General features: G+C 34.2%; 1 protein-coding gene across 2 annotated transcripts in view; it reads left to right on the top strand.

Annotated features, from left to right (window-relative positions):
- LOC129949405 (ubiquitin carboxyl-terminal hydrolase 43) overlaps positions 1 to 20,150 on the top strand; it is an 85,611-nt gene extending 65,461 nt beyond the window's left edge. For both annotated transcript variants that reach the window (XM_056060843.1, XM_056060842.1), the window contains 5 exons: positions 2,748 to 2,882; positions 2,970 to 3,104; positions 13,665 to 14,190; positions 14,255 to 16,176; positions 19,525 to 20,150. In XM_056060843.1, the coding sequence (XP_055916818.1) occupies positions 2,748 to 2,882; positions 2,970 to 3,104; positions 13,665 to 14,190; positions 14,255 to 16,176; positions 19,525 to 19,575 (2,769 nt within the window). In that variant the 3' untranslated portion in view covers positions 19,576 to 20,150. The remainder of the gene's footprint in view (positions 1 to 2,747; positions 2,883 to 2,969; positions 3,105 to 13,664; positions 14,191 to 14,254; positions 16,177 to 19,524) is intronic.
- The last annotated feature ends 2,408 nt before the right edge of the window (positions 20,151 to 22,558 follow it).

Here is a 22,558-nt window from a genome sequence, read left to right as displayed (position 1 = left end):
AATAAAATGGAGAGAACATCATCCTTAGCCCTATACTAAATAGGAAATTTGTTCTCCACCTTGTAACATAGTACTCCCCCCCCCCCCCCCCCCCCAAGACTAATAGTCTACTTGATTTTGGTTTTAGAAATGTGACTACATACAAAAAGTTGAATCCTCCTCCATGAAAACGCTGATCAATTGTCAGTCTAAGAAATTTGACCGACAGGCAGTATGGCTTTTGTAGAAATAGATCCATTATTATCTCATGGTTTATCTCACCCAGGAACTTAAAATCGATTCCCAACATCTCTTTATCGATTTTTAAGCCGCGTATGACCGCATCTATAGGGAAGAGCTCTACCGAGCAATGTCTAGTTTTGGCATCCCTGTCAAACTTATCCGTTTGTGCAGAATGACGATGGAGAATGCACGCTGTTCTATCAAGTTTGAAAAGATCTCACCGATGCATTTGATGCCAAAAAAGGTTTTAGACAAGGCGATGCACTGTCTTGCGACTTCTTCAACATCGTTCTGGAAAGAATTGTGCAAAACTCAACCGTCAACACTAGAGGCACAATCTTCCAAAGGTCCATCCAATTACTCGGGCAAGACCAAGTATACTCTGTCATCAAAAAAGGACACTGAACAACGACGTCTTGGACAAAACGTCACCATGGACAGCTATAACTTTGAGGTAGTTAAGGACTTTGTCTACCTAGGCACCGCTATTAACACAGACAACGACACCAGCGCTAAGATCAAATGAAGAATAACTCTTGCAAATCGCTGCTTCTTTGGACTTAGAAGGCAATTGAGAAGTAAAGTCCTCTCTCGAGCATCTAATATCACCATCTATAAGACACTCATCGTCCCGGTTCTCATTAATGGCGCTGAGGGCTGGACCCTGTCAATGAAAGATGAGACAAATTCTTCGGGTGATTTTTGGTCCCGTAGGTATATATGAAGAATTTAGGAGAAGATATAATGAGGAACTGTACGGGCTGTACAGCGACACTGACCTAGTAAGCAGAATTAAAGTCCAACGGCTTAGATGGCTAGGTCATGTAGAGCGGATGGACATCAACGCTCCAGCCCGGAAGGTCTTCGAATCCAATCGCGAGGGAGCTGGCTGGAGACGCATGTTGGTTGAGGCCCAAGTCCGCCCCGGACTGTAGTGCCACCTGAAGTAAGTAAGTAAGTAAGTTTATCTCACCGAACAGTGGAACAAATCTATACATTGGCATTTGATAGAGTTTGGTATCAAGCTCTTCTATCGAAAATACTTGTATTTGGTATCGATGAATCTCTTCTTCGTTGTTTAGCTATGAATCTATTCTTTTTTGGATAGCAATTTCAACAAAATAAGCGCTGGTTTGCCTCAGGGCTCTGTTTTGTCTCGTACACTCTTTTTTATTTTTGTAAAAACAATGTTGTTTTCTGAATTTTCTAATCCCCAAACATTTTTTTGATGACGACAGTACCCTAAGCTTTCTCCTTCGGATGTTGGCATCGTGTTATTAGCTCAATAAATTCGGACTTTTACAGCCTTGTTCAATGAATAAAAACTCAATGCTGTCTGCAGTCGTTTAAGGCGCTAGTTATAGCTATCATTGAAATCGACCCGGAAAAAATTTCCCTTTGATTAGAAATGAATATTATATACTGATCCATCGGAAATCACAAAAAGAATTTTTTGTTTTTCTGTTTTCCGGACGGAAATTCATTTTCCTGAACAGCTGATACTTTGATGTTCAAAAGTGAAACGAATCGTTCCACTGATTTGTGTTCCAATCTAACACAAGTCCAATGACAGATTTCTGTCACTAAACATTTTTCGGTGGATTTCAATCAGGAATTTTTTTTCAATGACAGAGATTTTTTTTATGAAAGCTTTAAACGACCTGCCTACAAAAAATCAATGTTTGTTTTCAATGATGAAAACCAATGATAGCTATAATTGGTGCTTAACAACCAACTCAATGCTACTCTCTATTCAATTGCATCAAAGAGGCATTAAACAGCTATAAATTTTACGTATGTGTACCACGGGCCATCTTTTGTGGATTGATCACATGTTTGACATTGCTAAAAACACTGACAAGTATTTAAGTTTCTTAGCCCTCCTAATGTGGCTGTTGTCTTTAAAAATTCCTAATCCTTCATAACTCAAGTAAAATTCTCATTATTTGGACAGGTGTTCCTATAACCCACTTGAGTCTCTTGGACAAAAAAGAGTTCTAAATTAATAGACGACTGATTCGCCTTCCTTAAGTTAGTTAGTTAGTTTCATTCTTCCCCTCAAACAGATCAACCGCGCATTAGTTTACTCTTGAATGTACAGATTTTTTTAGCTCCACTACACGAAAGCTTCATCAGTCATTTAATAATCTGTCCTTTTTTTCTTATTTCTCTCACTGTATGTTTCTTGAATGCGCGTTAAATACTACTCAACAAAGTTTATCTAAACGAAGTTAAGCAAAGTCCATATGCTTTAAGTTGGTAAATAGTTTCATTTCGAGTTCCCTCGATTTTTAAGCCCTATCTGTCTTTTTTGGTCGACAGACACAATTAAAGAAAATAAATGCTTTTTTTCAAAGTCCTTAAGAAGATATTGTTATCGGTTGTATGGGCTCTTCCAATTTGTCAACTACGTACAACTTTCGAAAACGTGTGCAATTAATAATAGAACGTGCCCTCATAAAATATCTAAAAAAGTCTATTGCAACAATTTGTATTAACATTCTTCTTTTTATTTTTTATTTCAGGTGGATTTGAAAAAACGAAATAAAATTAATTCACGAAAATTCGGAACAAAAGGCGAATTAACCGAACAACTAGCGAATGTTTTGAAAGCTTTGTGGACGTGTAAAAATGAAAGTGATCATAGTACAAGTTTTAAAGTTAGTTGGATTCTTAAAATAAGTTTAATAAAACCAATTGAAATATTTAAAATAATTAAATAATTTATTTTTTAATTTTTTCTCAAGGCTGTTGTAGATCGTTATGGATCGCAGTTTCGCAGTTCAACGCAACATGATGCTCAAGAATTTCTATTTTGGCTTTTGGATAAAGTGCACGAAGATTTAAATACGGCAACTAAGAGAAGATACAAAAGCGTTAAGGTATGTGATCGTATGAGAAAGAAGAAGATAATTTTGAAACTGCTTATAACTCAAGCAATTTATTACATGATTTATTATTTTCTTCTATCATTTCTATGACTTCTATGTAACATAGAACTTCAATTAATTTGTATAATCATTCGTTCTAGTTATATATTTAATTCAACTTTATTTTTATAAGACACACTTTAAAGTTGCACAAACAAGACGCCTAGGAATAGGAAATTAGATAAACAGAGTACCTTGACGCCAATAAGATATAAAACTGATAAAATTCATTATTATTGTTATCTTCTAAGTTCAAGTTAAATAGACACGTTTTTTTCTTTCTTTCTATTGTTTTTATTATTTTGAAAATATAATATGCATGCATATAGAGATAAAATAACAACTTGAGCTACTAAACAGTAGATACCTTGAGCTAACAAAAACTCAAGAAACACAAAAAAAAAAAAATAAAATCAAATAAAATACTTTATATTGACTTTCAGTGGTGGCTTGAAGGTTATTTTTAAAATGTACTTAAGTTTGCTAAAACGAAAGAAGAGTTTATTCGTGTTTTTTTTTTATAAATTTAAACATAAAAATATTCAAATCAAAATATCAAGATGATGATAAGTTGAACCTTGAAGATATTGTTGAGATTTTTATCAAAAACAGAAAAAAAACCTCATCATTCTATTTCGGGCGGATTTTTATTTTGGAAGATTATGATTGATTGCTTGTTTGCGATTACATCAAAGACAGTGGTGCAAAATTTTTTGTAGAGACAAAAAATACTAAAGGCAGATCTAGAAAATTCGGCCAGGGAGGGGAGGGCGGTCCCATAGTTACCATACAATTTAAAAAATTGAACATAAGCGCTTCCAAAGTTGCGTAGGCAACTGAAGGAAATGGAACTTTTTTTTGGTTCAATAATACGAACCCATCTTAATCTTATCCATTTCTATTAATATCAAAAGCTCAAAAGTGACAGTTTTAGTTGATAACTGGTGTCCAACAAATAAATAGTTTAACAACTCCTTACCACATGCATTTTTGGTACTTTCAATTTAAATTCACTTAAGCGAACTATTTACTATTTTTAAAACTTTGTTAATTTTCATATTTATTATAAGACTTCAAAAAAACAAATTTTACTTTTATTTAATTGGCAACAAAATAATACAAATTCCTTGTTTTCTTTTTTAAATTAAAGCTTTTTCATTAGTTTTAATTTATTTTTTAAATTTAATCAGAAAAAATAATGATAAGGCTAAATTTCATTTGGACTTATTTATGTACAAGTATCTTGTCAAATCAACATTTAATACTTGATACTTGATCCCTTGCCGTAATTATATCCTGAATACGTCTTGGCATTGAATTGATCAATGATCGTATTTGATTAATGTCGATTTTTGCCCATTCTTCTTTGATGGCTTTTACGAGGTCTTTCTTGAGGTCTTTAACGGTTTTAAATTTTCGTCCATTTTTAAATACGTTCCGTGATAAGATTGCCCAAACGTTCTCAATGGGTTTTAAATCCGGACTGCAGGCTGGCCAGTCTAATAATGGGATATTTCTGGGCTTTAGTAAATTCTTTAGTAAAATTCGAGTACCCGTGGCATGATGGTTAGTGCGTTAGACTGTCATGCAAGGGGTCTTGGGTTCAATCCCTGCCTGTGCCACCTTAATTTAAAAAAATAAATTTTCGCTGGTACTGCCTCTTGCGAGGAATTGAAAAATCCTTCTAGAGTAATTCTAGTTATGAAAAAGCGCTTCCTCAAATTAGCCGTTCGGATTCGGCCTAAAATTGTAGGTCCCTTTCATTCCTGACAACAGTACTCACACACAGGAATGGTTGAGAGTTGTAAGTCACTAGGCCCTGGTTCCCAACTGACTGTTGCGCCACCCAATTTATTTATTTAAAATTGGATACATGGATAGCCGCGTTATCCTGTTAAACAATATATTCTGTACCAAATATTTCATCGCCAAGATTTAATTAACTATCTTCTAAAAGCTCTGTATACTTTTGGCTGTTCATTTTGGTAGAAATGAAACAAATAGATGACTGTCCAAGGCAGCTAATTGGACCCCAAAACATTAACGTGCCCCCTCCTTTCAGCTCTCTTATCATGCCAATATTTCTGCCAGCCGTCTGGGCCAGCTAAGTTAGATTTTTCTCGTCAGAAAAAACCACTACACCATTCTTCGTCCCAGAAGAACTTCTCGGTAAAACACAATCTCGCCTTGTGACGCGATGTAAGTTTTGGTTTCTGGATTCTTTTAACGTACGCAAGGATTGTATTTTAGGATAAAATTTGTTGCACTTGCCTTGTTGACACATTAAGATCCAAAATGCTTATAATTTGAGATGGACTTTTCGATTTATTAACAGCGAGACGTCTAATTTTACGAGTATCCGTAGGTATCAATTTTGGTTTCCTACCTGTACTTCGCTTAACTCCGTAATTTTCTCGCAGATTTAAATAGTTTGCTATAAAGGTTTTACTTCTTTGAAAAATTCTTACGATTTGCCTTGTTGTTTCCGGTGTTCCCTGTAAACAGCCGCACGCCCTCGCTCTTCCTGTGTCAATGGCTTTCCACGAGGCATTATATTTTAAAAATTATAATACTGTGTAAAATCTATTGAAATCAAATTAATTTAAATAATTCATACAATAATTTTGACGAAAAAACCCTTTTTTTTTCTTGAAAATCATTTTTCTTTATATTCTATACATGTTTTTCGTGAACACATATGTAAAAATGAACAACGTTTTTTGCCCTAATCATTATTTCGTAGGGTGTAATGTAATGTTTATTTAATGTTTTTCCTTCTTGCGCCAAATTTTTTTGGAATTCTAGCTCTTCCAAACTGCCTGAGAATAAGATTGGATTTTGAACAGCCAATTTTTGTCTAAGTTAAAAATCTGTAAAAAAAATCAATAATGTACATACTTGTTGGAGAACTACCTGTTAAGTCACAGATTTAAGTGAAGTTGCACTTGCCGCCGATATTAATGAGTTTTTCTAAAACTAGAATTTTAAGTTTTCCAAAAATATGATTTTCTAAAATTTAAAGTTTTCTAAAAATTTGGTTTATATGTCAATCAAAAGAATGTAGTCCCTTAGACCCTTGAATCAAATGTGAGAAAAACTTAAATTTTAACCTATTTTTAAAAATAAATCTGCTAGAAAACTGGTTTTGATGAAATTCAGTAAAATGGGTTAAATCAAAAGTTTCAATAAATAAGCCAACATTATAATTTAAGCCATTAAACATTAAATTGATATTAAAAAAGAAAAGCAACTCTATAAAATAACACCGCACCCATAATTGGATATTTAATATTTATTAATAAGTTTCATATCCGTTGGATTTAATAGCTTCCTCAATGCGTCGCGGTATTTGGGAGACAGGTTTTTAATATACTTTAGGACTTAGTTTTTGCTATTTTTCTTGAAGGCATGTCTTAAGTTCGATTGCATTTAGGTCGGGTGCCTTTTCTGGGTAATAATAACCACGAACTTGCTGTACATGAATTGTGCTTTGGTAGTTGTCCTGGTAGAATATGAAACTGTCTTGCATTCCGAGTTTACTGACACTGGATCACAAAATTTGTTTCAAAATGTTGATGTTAGGCACATTTTACATTTTATGTTTTATAGCAGTTCAAGTACACTTATGAACAAAATTCTTCTTCCACCATACATCAATTATTCCATCTGAACCTTTAAAGTAAAATTTGCTTCCATCTGTGAAACTTAATATAGAATATTGCCATATGTCTAATGGGTAAAAAGCAATGGCAAATAATGTTGTTCCACCTTTATCCAAAAAGACGTATCCTGTGTTATTAAGTTCATTTGCAAACTTAAGTCTTTTTTAATTTCTATTTTTTCAATGATGTATAACTTTTTATGCACGTCTGCAGGGTGATCTCGGTCATCATTTCCATCATTTCGATGGCGATGCTTCTTCTTCTGATGGTTTCGTTGTTGACTCCATCGATTCGTGGTGTCTTTCAAAAAAAATGTTTAGCGATTCCGAAGATACGAAAGAAGGAAGTTGATAAGCCCCAAAAAAAGAAGCTTCTCATTATACGCCACCAGCATCTTTTCTTTTACTTTTCTGTTCACGTTATGAATCCTATTGTCGTTTTTTAATGTTTAAATAATTTAATTGACTTTGGAAGAGCTCCGTTGCACTGATTTACCTTCTTGGCTATGCAACAAAATCAATTTTCGAAGATGTCTATTTTCTTTTTTTGGTCATTTTGACGTGGAGCAGAAAACTGTCATTAAATTTCAAGTTATTTCCTGTAAGGTAGATTTTCGAAAAATACAAATATGTGACAGTAAAGTCTCACAATGATAAGCCTGATAATTGCCTTTAAAAAGATCGTATTTTTAATTACAAATTGGAATAATTCATCAAATCAAAATGATCCTACATCGTCGTAGAGTTAATTATGTATGTATATTTAAAAATACTAAATTCAAATTTCAAGTCAATGAAACATCTCACTTCAAGCAAATCAGTCTTACAAATTCAGCAGCACATTAAAGAATTATGACCGGTCGCTTTTCAAAATTTTGCTATTTAGAGAGTATAAGAGATATGCTCTAAGAATTTCACAGGAAACAAGATAAAAAAGGACTTTGTTTTGCTTTGTCCAATGAAGATTTTAAAATGTTGATACTTGATTCACCAAAATGTTTTTGAAATAAATTTTGTATTATAATAATCATGTAATAAACGCCTGCAATGGTTTGTAATGGTAAATCTATGTCAAAATCCTTTAATACCGAAACAGATGTTCCACAAGGCTGAATATTGAGTCCTCTGATGTTCGCTCTTTTTATCAATGACATTGTGAATAAATAACCGGGAGTCATCAACTATGGCGATTTATCTTTGAAGGTTTTGCTCTATGCTGATGACCTGGTGGTGTTTTTTGATAACCCAGTCACATTGCAGCTGCAGATAAATAAACTTAGACAATATTGCGATTCGTGGGATCTCTAAATCTAAAATTATGATTTTTAAACCTCAAAACCGTTCAGATAATAATGTACGAAATTGGACTTTAGATGGTACCACTATTGAAGTTGTCAGCGAGTATAAATATCTTGGTTTTACTATTACTCATAATTTGAACATCAAAAATCATATTAAATAGAAACTGGTACTAGCCAAATCAGCTATAAACTCGATGTGGCCACATTTTTTTTAAGAAGCTTAGTGGACCCTACATCGAAATTAAAGGTCTTTGAAGCTACCGCGAACAGTTGCTTTTGTTACGGGAATCAAGTGTATGGATACCAATTTTTAGAGGATATGGAAGTTATTCAAAGATACTTTTTCAAAAGAATCTTCCAGCTGCCGCGTAGCACGCCTTATTACGCCATTTATGTTGAGTCCGGGCTTCCGCGAATATATGTTAGAAATTGAAAGCCGAACGCAGACTATCTTATTAAAGTTATGCATAGACCTAATAGTAATCTGCAAAAGCAGATCCTACTTATATAACTCCATTGTGGACATTGCCCTTTTAGAAATTGGCATGCTCTTGCCACACCATATAATTAAGCAATGAATCTAAATGCAAACAACAAAGAAGAATGGAGAAATACCTTTTACATCTGCATTTCGATGGTTGATGAGGAAATGTACAAAACTTATCTCGAAAGGGCTAGGGAATCACTTTCTAGAGCAACCTATCACCGTCTTATTTTGACTTTGGGTGTAAATAATTATTTCTGTGAGGACCTTTCTGCTTCTGATTCAAGTTTAATATTTAAAATACGGACTGAAACTCTTAAGCTCAACTACAGGCCACATAGAACGGACTTAGATGTAATTTGTTCACTCTGCAACTCAAACTAAAACGTAAATGTTTACTATTTTTTAGAAACTTCTCATATTTTACAAGAAATCCGAAGATTTCATTTTGATAAAAGCTTCTTTTCGTCGGAAGAATGTTTACGTTGAACGGAGATACTCTTGCTTGGAAATTGCTGGTACGCTATGTCTCCCATGCAAATAATTACAGAAATTCTTATTAAAGTCTGTTTTGAAGTATGTATCTACTTAAATAAATAAAGAAAAAAGTTTTGCTTTAGCTAAACTAAAAGCCCAATATTCTATAGCTTGAACCTCTTAGAGTTCGCCTTTTTTCCGTTTTAACTAAACTAAAAGTCCATATTCTCTCAAACCTTTCCACTTCTTTGCCATCTTCGGTTTCTTAGTTAAAAAAATGAAACTTAAATATTTTGAACAATCATTTAAAGTACTTAATTGTTAATTGTTTTCTTTTTTCATTGTAACACAAATTTATTGTTAACTATTCTTTTTCTTCTTAAAAATAACTTTGCCATTTTAACAGAAGAATATTTAAAAAATTGATCACATTTTTGTAATATGTAAGAGGACCAGTTAACAGGACCATTTCAAGTAATGGTCCAAACTGTGTATGATGAATGGTCAAGTCATGACCCATCAGAATTTGGTAACTCGTCTATACCGCATCCCAACGGTTTTCGAGTAACGGTTGTTTTAATGAAATTTTTAAAAACACCTACTTTTAGTCGGTTTTCCAATTCCCCTGTCCACAAATGATCTTTGTTCGTACTATATGTTAATATTTTACAATTCTGAATAAACCTTCAATATTTTCGGTACTATTTTGTAAAATATTAATAGTTAAAATCATATTTTTATCAAACTTAATTTTTTACAACGGATTTTAAAATAGTTTTATTAAAAAAAATAATATTACACAATTCTGGTTATTTTAAAAACTTGCTTGATTTTTTAGCTTTTCAAAAAGTATAAAACATTACAAAGCTAGCTTTGGTTCAAAAGTTATAAGCTTTTCAATTTAAAAAGTCACGAATTAAAAAACAAAAATAAAATTAAAAAAATGTGTTTCTGTTAGAATTTTGTATTACATTACAACAGACATCTTATTTCAAATTCATTGGATATAATATGCACAATTTTCACAATTGGCAGGAAAAAAAATCCACATTTAATGCGAGAAGGAGGATCTCAGTAGCAATTTAAAATTAATTAGTGGCGTGGAATTTTAAATGTGCGAATCATAGGACCCTTTGAATTGCCCGACACACTAAATAGTGAAAATTATTTAGAATATTTGGAAAACAGAATCTGTTTATTATTAGATGAAGAATATTAAATGAAGGTTTTAATCATAGTTTTCCTTCAAATGTAATCTCCAATTCAAAATATCTTTAAAATATTATAAAATTTTTCAGTTGTAAGATATAAATTAAATATCAAATCTCTGAGCAAGCTGCGTATTATAAAAGCAAAAACAATAATTTGTAAAAAGCATTTATCTATGAAAATAAAATATCTATCTATCTATCTATCTATTATTAGATGATATTCCTCGCGCCCTGCTCCAGACCATGTGATTTTAGCAAGATGGATGTCCAGCCTATTATGGAAGAATTGTCAGAAGATTTTTAGACAGAACTTTCTCCGAGCGATGGATCGGTCTTGGTGGAACAATAACATGGTCCCTTAGGTCACCGGACTTGAATCCATTACATTTTTTTTATTGAGGTTGTCTAAAAGAGGAAGTTTTTGCCCAGCCAATACGCAGTGTTATTGAACTTAGGCAGAAAATTAAAAATACGGTCGAGAAAATTAGAAGCTTAGGACATGCCGAACAAAATTAAACACTTTCCTACCTTTTATGATCTTGCTATTCCAAAATTCTGGCCTCTTACAAAGTTCAAATCCCTGTTTTCAAAATGAAACCATTTCTGTGTGCGAGTAATGTTGTCAGGGATGGAGGCAACCTTCAGTTTTAAGCCGAATTCGAACAGCTAATTTGAAAAAGCACTTTTCATGTCTAGAATTAGGTACTATGAGGTTTTGTCAATTCCCCTCGAAGCGCAGTAATCGTGAAAAAAATAGTTAACATAGGTAAGGGACTGAACCCAGTTTTCATTGCAAAACTCATATTGATAGGTTTTTGGGTGAGCCCTATAAGAAAGAACTTGGCTAAATATCTCCGCTTAGTAAGTATTACTTTTGAAATACCAAATAAAAATCTGAATCTTTTACATACGCTCCTTCGTGACGTGTAAGACATTTGTATGTAGTTATTTTCTTAAATTATTTGTTCTTTATGAAATAAATAAATTATTGCACTATTATAGGTTAACAATTTCATTGGTTTAAAAACGGCTATAATACAAATAGCCATATTATTTCCGGTTAAAATAATAAAAGCGTTAGTACAAGTACTGTACTAGAAGTAGTAGTAGTCGTTAAGAAGCGCTGCTTGATAAGGAAAAAGATCGCCATTGCTTCTTGTACTAAACTTAACAAAAAAATTAGTTTAGGGGTACTCACATGATGAGCCTAATTCAATGAATTGGAAACAAGATGTCGTCTCTAGTGATGTAATACAATATTCCAACAGAAACACATTTTTTTCTTTAAATATTTGTTTTTTAAATCGTGACTTATTAAATTGAAATGCTTATAATTTTTGAACAAAAGCTAGCTTTGTAATGTTTTATAATTTTTTGTAAAGCTTAAAAAGCAAGTTTTAAAGAACAATAACCAGTATTGTGTAATATACATAATATATACCATCGTCTCGTCGATGTTTACTTGATTAATTCTTTTGGAAACAAAAAATCAGTCACCATGGCCCAATGGTGCTCTCGATGCACCGAAACGGTAACATCTTCCTCATTACAAAAGAAATAAGGATTAATAATGCCGCCAGCGCGTATTAACCGCACATAAACGTCCTTTTTAATAGATGTTATGGTAATGGCTTAAGGATTGTCTTCGTTTTGTATGTTTACATTTTGCTCAGTGCGAAACCATATTACCAAAAAAAAGCTTCAACACAATACTGCTCTATGAGTGAATTTCCAGAATTTGGAAGTGTTGTTCTATAGGGTTAAATGATTCATGTTGAATTGTCAAACCTTACTGAAAAGAAATGTTAATACAGTTTGACATTCAAAACTATCAACCCATGCAGCTTAAAAAAAAAACCCTATATAAGAGTTAAAATACATTTTGTGTTGTTTCATCTCGTCCAAAAATCATAAGAACCTACTACATACATATGAATATTATCCAAGACATCTCTTTTTTTGATGTCAATATACTCTTATAACAATAAAATCCATCTTCACAATGCAATGTATCTTACCATTAAATAACCGTACCAAGCAAATTTAATTTAAAAACTGTCTTTGCAATTTAAAAGCCTGAGATTGATAAATTGAAAAGTATATTCAAAAGAAAATCAATTGGCCTCGATAAAGAGCTCTATTACGTTTTCTAAACGAATTCAAAAACAAATTCCAAATTATGAGTACAATAAGCCTAGTCATACAGCACCACCGAAACCACCACCCAAAACCCTCTTCTCTATCCCTAATCGATTTCCTCAAAAATAAAAATGAAAAAGATTCAAAAAGAGAAGAAGAAAAGAAAAACATTTAAATGACCTCAAGCTATGCACAAGAGCAACTAACCGGTCTACTTATGGGATATTAGTCCAATATTCAACATCATCGATTTAAAATACGACGACGACCGACATTACGATGACGTGCATTGTGTTGCAACATAAACTTTGTCTATGGCAAAGAAAATATATAGTTTACGACCAAATTGATTCATTCATACGTAGTTTAAGATAGAACGAGGAAAAAAAACACACACCTACTACAGTGAGGAGAATGAGCAGGAAGAAGGAGGAAGGGGGTGTACTAATGGTAATGGTGATAGTGATGGCATTCTTCTACTTATTTTTCAATGACACTTTATGTCTACTTCCATTGAAGAGTACATTGCTGCTTTGTCAGACACTACACTGCTCATCTGCTCATAGTTTGTCGTCCTCTTGTTGTACTTAAATGTCCAAGACGAACAATAGCACATTGACGAAAAGATTGCCTCCTCGTTTAAAAGCAAAAGCTTAAACGATGGACGAATTTTGAATTCGTATATACTCTCTTGCTCATTTAGTTGGACTTTTTTGTTTTTGGCAAATCATATAAAAAAGGTCAGAAGATGCAATGAGTCATCATTAGCTACCTATTGCGTCATTTAAACAGGCACCTTCTTTATTATGCAACAATACTGTTGTTCTGGGATTGACTGCCAAATAAAATAGACTGTACGATAAATTATTGGCCATTGCGTGTGCTCTATTATAAAGTTCAAGGATCTATCGGTCTTGAAAGCTTAAAGGTGAATCCGATAGCGAAACTAGATTATATCAAAATGATGCATTATTAAGGAGGAAACAATTTCCGAAAGAGTTCAAACCTGTTGCGAAAGAGCACACAACACCACGTGGTCATGAATTGATTGTTTCACCCTATTTTTCATCCTTTTGCACAATTAAATGAGGAACGTAGTACCTAGGAGTAGTTTGTATAAGAGTATATTTTCCTCTTCACGAAACAAGATAATGAGTTTAGGTTTATGATGATTAAATTTTCTGTTTAGAGCTTATTGATTTGTTTTTCAACTGATACTGATTTCTTTAACTTTTACAGAACAACTATGGTCGACCAGACGAAGTAATTGCAGCTGAAACTTTGGCGAATCATATCCGCTGCAATAACTCCTTCGTTCAAGCTGTCTTTCAAGCACAATTTCGGTCATCTCTGACATGTCCGCGATGCAAAAAACAAAGCAATACCTTCGATCCGTTTCATTGCATTTCAGTTCAGCTGCCGCAATTGACACAACAAGCTGTATTTGTCACTGTTTCGTATGTGAAGCAGCATCCGCGACAGGTTAAGTTGGGCCTCACAGTGCCAGCTGGTTCGTCGATAGTTGCTCTTCGTGAACAACTTCAGAAAGACACTGGTATTCCGAGTAGTCGAATGGTGTTGGCCGACATCAGCAATCAGGGCTTCTCGCGGGTATTTTTCGACACTCAGCCAGTGTCGACACTTGATGGCTTGGATTCAGTGTTTTGTATAGAGGTTCCTGAGCAGGCTGATGAGTCTTCGCAGGACTTGATGCTGCTTGTTGCAAATGTGCGGAAACTAAAAGATGGGAGTGTTGAGAGATTTGGTAAGAAACATAAGAAACTATTTAATTCCATTGAAAACTAAACAAATATTTTTTTACCTTGCAGGTGTTCCATTTTGTGTGCAGGCACCGCGTGATTGCTCCTACGTGGAGCTGCAGAAGAAACTAATGAAAGAAATGTCGTCAATTCTGAAGCCTGAAGTGTTTGCTTATAGCACAGCGCTGAGTAATATGTTCCAAATACGATTGCAGGATCCCTCAGCGGACCCTGACACTTACCTCGAGCAAGTGGAACATCCACTATTTACCGAAATGATCGATATGGCCTTATCTGTGCTATCCAGTGATGCTGGCCCAGCGCATATAAAACTTTTGCTCGAATGGACCGATCCGGAAGAGTTCTTTGCCGATTTAACAGATCCCGTGGTGGAACATGAAAGTGTGTCACGTTTGAAAAACAACAAGGCCACTGATACTGCTTTGTCTTTGGAACAATGTCTGGAACATTACACCAAAGCAGAAACGCTTAGTGCCGAGGATGCATGGCGTTGTCCACATTGTCAGCAATATCTTCCGGTGGTGAAAACTCTTGGGTTGTGGTCGTTGCCAGATATTTTAGTGGTGCATTTCAAACGATTCCGACAACATCACGATAAAGGTGCTGATGCTGCCAAGCTCACGACAATGGTTAAATTTCCCTTGAATTCCTTTGATATGGCTCCTCATTTGGCCCGTGGCATGGAGTCCAGCTCGGTGGATTCGCTCAGTAGTGAAACTACTCACAATTCATCGTTGCGCAGTCCTTGGAAGAAGACTCGTGAACAACGCAATCGAATCGAAAAGGATAACCGGGAGACGCGATATGACTTGTATGCCGTTTGTTATCACCAGGGAGACACTTTGGAGACGGGGCACTATACAGCGGCGTGCAAGAATCCCTACGACCATCAATGGTATAAATTTGATGATCAACGAGTATCTCGAGTGCCTTCCGACTCGATTCAGGAGGAAATTATAAATAACGAAGCTTACATGTTGTTCTATCAGCGTCGATCGAGTGATAACGTTGAGTGCTCTGGCTCCAGTTCGAACTCAGGGGATCATTGGGTATCGAAAATTGCTATTCCTACCCCTACTGCAGCTGCAGTCACACCGAAGATTGAGGAAAAATCCGAAGAAGCTACATCACCGGAAAAGAATAAATCCGAGGAAAATCAACAAGAAGGTGCAAAACTCAAAGAAGTTCCGATTCCAGAGGTGCCTCCTGCGGTAACAACGAACACTGTAGTAATTGAGAAAACTGATGAAAGCGAAGTTGTGGATATTGAAAGCATCGATCACAATGCAGAAAAAGTTGTACTCGAAGAGTTAAAAATCATCAAAACACCAGAAGAAGAATACAAAAGTATGAATGGCCATGCAGAGGCAAAAGAACTTGAAGAAACATCTGTTCCTTCGCTGACTTCTGATCCTCCAAAACCAATTGCTTCCACATCTGCAAGTGTTTTGCAAAAATCTCCAATAACAACCAAACCAACGACTCCACCACCAACAACTCCAAAGAATCGAAAACCAACAGCTTCCCAACCCATAGATGTCAAAAGAAGTCCAAAAGCTCCACAAGCTTCTGCTTCGTCACCTGCATCAGCATCATCGTCTGTGTCTTCGACACAGTCACACAAATTCAACGGTATCAGTAACAGCAATTTTAAAGAGGCTCTCTCGAGCAGCTTGAAGAGCAATAGTAGCAGTATAATGATGTCATTGGGACATGAGTTTAATCGTGGCATCAATGGCAGCGGCAGTAGTATATGTCTGAATGGAGGAAGTAACCATTGTGGAAATTTGAGACACTCGTACTCGAATAGTTCGAATTATAAGCTTAAAGAATGCAACGCAGATACACTATCGTCAATGTTGCGCAACTCGACGAACACATGCAGCAAGGACACGCTGATATTTATCGATCAACAGAGCCATAGTTTGATTGAAGATGATGATTCGTTCTTAAGCAGTCCTTCATTGTGGGTAAGTAGAAAGCCATTTTCTGTGTTCTATACAAATATTTAGATTCTGTATTTCCCTTGGTCATCGCAAGGCCCGTGAACAGATGGAAACATTTAGCTGATTCTTTTCTCAGTGTTCAAAATTGTCAGGAGAAAGTTCTTCTGAAAGAAAAAAAATTATAAAAAGCGGAACATGATTTAGTATCTAAAAAAATTACCAATTTTTGGATAAAGACCTTAGAGGGGAAACATTTCTCCTGCCATTTTTCAATTACAAGGAAAGGAAATTTTGTATGCTAAGTTGTATGTTAAAAATTCTATTTTATGCCTCTCAAAATTATATGATTAACCAACAGGCATTTCACTGCATTTGGTCCACTTCTTTTTACAAGCGACAATTTGGGGAAACCCTTCGATAAAGTCGAGAAAAAAAAACGATTTTGTAAAAAAAATTATAGAACTTCGCAAGAATATTCGAGAAAACTCTAATGTCTTGGAACTCCCTAATCATTTGTAAGCAGAAAAAATATTTTTTGCTGGAAGTTCTTTTAATTCTAATAAATTCCTTAAGTTTCAGATCATATTTTTGACTGAATAAGGAAGCGTTTGTTTTCGTATTAAACAAGTTGGAAGGCCAATTCAAAAATGCAAGCACCTCTCAACATGTCAGCCGATGAAAAAAAAAACGCACTAAACTATTGTTTTCAACGGCCAGGTTACCAGGAGTAATTGGATGCGTCATCAGTAACTTAACAGTTTAAAAGCAATGATTTTTTTCCTTGAGAGTAGCTTTTGGTTTTTAGGGCAACAAAGTCTTAAATATATATCTTCTGGCCGAACAGTTTGCTCATTCACAGCTTGTTCCAAAAGAATTATGGAAACTTGAGAGTATTTACCCATACTAGTTTCCACCACTTTGGCTTTATTCATCTCAAGTTTTTTTTTGATTTTAAGCTTATAATCCAGCCAAACCTGTTGAATGAGTAAAAGTTTTTCGAACAACAAATCCCACAATCCATGGCTATTGGATCAGGTCAATGTCTTCCCCGTTTCTTGCCAGACGGAGAAGAAGTGAGGCCGAGGCCTTTATGGAGTGTTGAAGTTTAATCTGTACTAACTGCAGCATTTTGGCTATAATTAGGCAGATCAACTTCCACCACGGTTTTGTTCTGATCCTCTGAGTCTGAGGATGAACCCAAGAGTTCGTCCTCGCTCAGAAGGATCATGTTAAGGTCTTCCTGAGTCTCCATTAAGGATGGAAGGATGGACTATCACCCTTTGTTAGGATAGAAGACGACGTCCCAGGCCCCCCAACCGCGAGTTCACCTTCGGTTGTTGTTGGAGGCCGCTATCCGCGTTAACCTCATCTTTTTTATATATTCGAATTTCAATGGATTCGAAGCCATAGTTTATAAAGTCATTGGTCAAGGCTAAAGGAGCCAAGGATTCTTAATTGAGTACCACAATGGCAATCCTTTAAAGACCCTTCACTTCCTCTAGCTTGGCTATCTTTCAGTTATGCGTTGGAAGGGACGGGTTACAAACTCTGATCATCTTGAGAATGACCTCGATACCAGCAGGTTCGATTGGAATCCAAATACATGCTCTAGGTCTGCTAGGAATGTCTTTCTTACAACCTCGAGCTTCGCACCTGTCCAAACTTCATCTAACCGGATGACAGCGAGCTTGTATAAGTCACAAGACCTCTGGTCGCCACAAACCATGAGTTTGACATGAACCTGATGCCAACCCCCATCGCTTATAGAAGGAAGTGGTCCTGGAAGCTCTATCAAAATGCTTAAAAAGCCACCCGAAAGCTTAACTTTGGCCAACTGCCAACGATCAGCCGATATTGCTCCTGTCAATGACCGCAACCACGACTTTGCTCTTTGTGACGTCACTGAAACTGACTTGTTTCCTGATAGGATTAAGGGGAGTGCTGGTGTTGTGCACACGAGGCCGTTTTGGTGTCAGTAAGGCCCCCTCAAAAGACCTTTCGCGTTTAGACGTAAAGTCTTTATTGCTTCTCCAGCAGCAAGTACACTGTTAGCCCATTCCACGCGAGCAGTTTCCTGGGGTGTCCTCTCAGCCCCCAATGATGCACCAGAAGCCTTAAGGATCTTCGCAGCTTGCCGCTTTTGTCTATATAGGCTTTTTTAGTGTTTCCCCTTTCCATTTCTGGATGTACTCTCATTAGTAGTGGTAGGGCCATTATTCACAACCCTGCTACTCCTGGAATTAGGTGTCGCTACCTTCCTACTCTCGTTGCTACCAACAGCACAAGAGGGTCCATGGATTGCCACTATTCCCTTCTTTGTGTTGGCAGCAGGAGATATGGCAACAGGCTTTGACGCCAAACTGCCGCCCGATCCTGAAGAGATACCGGTCTCATTCTTTTCATTTTTGTTTTGTTTTTATCATCTTTGGTCACAGAAGTATCCGGATGCTCCGTTAGAGACTGGGCTATTTTTGAATTGAGCCCCCAGCCAGGCTGATCATCGGCACGGGTCGTTAAACACCTTAGATCCAGCCCAATAAAGATAAGAGGTAGTTGGAGAGGAAGAGATAGGGTGAGGAGTCAGTTGATGTTAAGAAAATCATTCTGATATGTGAGGAAAAGTTTAGGATTCGGTAACAACAATTCAGCCAAGTTACCTAGAGTGAGAAGGAGCATCGCAGAGAGAAGCGCTGTCTAGCTTTTTTGCCATTACAACGTGGGAGGTGGGATGGGAGTTGGTGACATAAACGTTGGCGTTTATGTGGGAAGGGGTGATGATTCTGGGAAGGTAGAGGGATAAGAACGTCCTTAAAGTTTTAGGACTCATCTCCAGAAGATTCTCGAGAATCATTGACTTTACTCACCTTCTACAACTCGACAAGTTCGAAGTCAAGAATAGAAGATTGGTTGTATGCATTTAGTGACAATTTTCCTGTTGTCGGTATAGTAGAGTCTTAGATTGCTTTCTCCAACGTCAGGTTAAAGAGAGGCAAGCGAGCACATTCCCCTATTGGAGCCCATTGAAGATGTTGATCGGTCTGAATTGCAATTTGTATACCTTTTGTTGAAACGTTTGGTCATTGTCATCCTACATATTCTAATTTAGTTTATTTGGGGTGCCGAATTATATCATTTCTTTATAAAGTTATACCCTATGTGGTCATAGGCGGCTTTTAAGTATGTTGGATGTTAAATTTGCCCATCATAAAGCTTTAAGCTATTCTAAAACTTAACAAAAATCAACTTTTATTCTATTTGAAAAGTCATTCCCTGAAAAATTAAGAACTTAATATGTGAAAACACACAATTAAATTCCTAAGACTTAAATTTTAAGAATTATTAAAAGTAATTTTCTTTTCTTTTTACTTTTAGATATCGCCAGTGACGCCTCATAAATTGATCACAGTTTCACCAAAAAATTAAATTTCAATACTTTTTCCTTTTTCTTATACAATTAAAAATTAAACCTAGGTTAAGCAAAAAGTAATCAAACCGATTTTTATGCAACAGAAATGCATATTAAAGGTAGAATGTAGACATAACGTAAATTTATACGACAAATTATTTTACAGTAGATCATATATATATATAAACAAATACATATACAAAAATATATGTAAATGTATACAAATTTGCTAAATTATTTTTTAAAACCATAAAATGTAAATAAATCGAAGTACCGAAAGTTGATTCAAATAGTTTGTAAAAAAATCTAATTAAATTAAATACGAAATAGAGACATTAACAAACAAAAAGAGAATAAAAACAAAAATAAGATTTTAAACAATAAATCAATTTTTATTAAATTATTAACAGAGAATTAAGAGACAAAAAATATATAATATATTACAAAACAATATGATGTTTAAGCATAAAATATAAATATATATAAATAGTTTAGAATCCCATTCAAAATCCAAAAAAGAGTCCATATTAGAAAAACAAAAAAATAATAGATTGTTAGTTTCCAACGGCGGAGTATCAATTAAATAACAAAACAAAGAAAAAAGAAAAGCATTATATTATTATCCAAGTTGCAATTATTATTATTATTATGAATATAAATATAACGACATATATAAAATTATTATTATTATTATATTACAATAGAAATTATTTAGAGAAATTGTATTTATTGCAATTTTGTTGTTAATATAAAGTAAAATTATTATATTATATTATCAAATAATATAGCAACTATAAAAAAAAAAAAACAAAAACAATTCTATAAACTTTGAGAAAGTGTCTAAAAACAACAATTATTGTAGTAAAAGAAAAGCTTAAGCAGGGTTCAATACACGGGTGTGAGAAAGTAAAACAGAAGATATTATAAATTTAATTCTTTGAGTGATTTATAAAAGTAAAAGTATTATATAACTTTTCATCGTCGCGTCTTCGACGTTGTCGTCGGTAAAGAAGTTCAAAATATTTAATGGTTCTATTTTTAATAATCTTGAGAGAACATAACGAATATTCAAATGAATGAAAAAGAAAATGGATATATCATTAGGATACAAAAATAAAATTATGGTTTTATGTTTCGAAAAACATTTTTTTAAAATAACATTACAGTTTTATTACTATCCTTTTTCTTTATTCATTTATTGTGTCGCTGATTTGGAAAGTCTCTTATTTTCCAGCTCAGCAATGTTAATTATTTTTTTGTTTATTTGAATATTGTTTTGTTATCCAAGAATTCCATAAAATATAATTTAAACAGGAGCAACTTAAAACGTTTACTGTTTTGTGCTAAATTTTCGGTATATTTTTAATAATTATGTAAAAATAAATTTCATTAAATCTCAATTATTTTTTTCCTCAAAATGTATACTCAAAATTTAATTCAATTTGAAACCAAGTTTCATTTAAAAATTGAATATTTCCGTTTCCAATAAAAGTAAATAAAAAAAAACGTAAAACAAATGTAGTATTTGTAAAAGTTATAAATATTTTTCTTTTTTATTTTATTTGTATTTAATTTTTCTTTTGTTTTAGTTTATATTATTTTAAAAAACTTGTTTTAAATAATTTTATTTTATTTTAATTTGTATAATTTTATTTTTGTTTTGGTTTATTTGTCGTTTTTAATTTTTTTTTATTTTAATTTAATTTAATTTATATATTATGTACAAAGTCATTATTGTGTGGAATGTTTAATAATACATAAAAACAAAAAAAAAAAACAATTTTATTAAAAAGAAAATGTCTTTAAAATTATTGAAAAGATAAATAAAAGAGATTAAAGGAATACACAAAGTTTTTTATTTAAAAATCTAATTTTAATTTGAACTCCATTACGAGACAACTATAAATTACATAAGTTTAAGTTAGGGAGGGGATTATTTTATGTTGAAAAGTTGAAAAACGAGCTTTTATTTTTCTTATTTTGACGCAAATCAGCTGATTTTTAAACTCCGAAATTAGTATTTCTGTGTGGCAATGCTTTTTTAAATTCGTTCGGGGCTTATGATGTAAACGTACTCGTATTCGTAGCGTAACAAAATTTTCGGGGACCCGCTACGAGGTTCTAGCGTTCCTATTTTTTTTGCAGCGGTTTATTAAGCCTGCAGCAAATGGAGTCCAGAATCTTGACATCGAATTTTTGTTCTTAAACCAGAAACTAGCATTAAATTAACAATAAATATTAACCATTAAAATTAAATTGTAAACATTTTAGATTTGTTGCCTTACACAAGTGCTTAAGACATAATTACCAAAAATTAAGTTTCGTTCTTATTCTTAAGTCACCCCAGGTAAAAAAGAACAAAGATATATTTGATATATCAAAAAAAAAAAATATTGAATTCATATAAAAAATAACAACAAAATCATTAATACAGTTCAAGATTTTCTAGGACAAAATAAATAGCACATTTCGTATTCCACACAATTAAATTAAAACAAGAAAATAGCTAGTATTTGGTTGGGTAACCCTTATTTTTAATCACAGCAGCACACCGGCGGTTCATAGATAAAACAGGACTCCGGCCTCGTTCAACAAGTACTAAGTACTAAGCTCATTGAACTTCCTGCCAAAGTTTGTCCAAATTTGAAATATTAGATCTATTTATCGCGTTTTCTACGTCACTCCATAAGTTCTCAATAGGATTTAGAACTGGGGACTGTGCTGGCCATGCCATAGCCGTATGTTTAGGATCGTTCCCCTGTTGAAATGTCCACTTCAAGGGCATTTCCTCTTCAACATACGGTAGCATTGTATCCCTTAGGATTTCCTAGTATTTAATCTGGTCCATTATACCCTCTATACGATGGAGTGGCCCTACACAATGCCAAGAAAAACAACCCCAAAGAAAAATACTACCCCCACCATGCCTAACACTATTTATGGTATATTTAGGGTAACATTCCTGGTTGATTCCGCGTCGCACATATTTTTAACCATCTG

Source organism: Eupeodes corollae, chromosome 3, assembly GCF_945859685.1.
Source record: "Eupeodes corollae chromosome 3, idEupCoro1.1, whole genome shotgun sequence".
NCBI lineage: Eukaryota > Metazoa > Arthropoda > Insecta > Diptera > Syrphidae > Eupeodes > Eupeodes corollae.
Note: the sequence above shows the minus strand (reverse complement) of the source record. Positions and strands in the feature narration are given on the sequence as shown.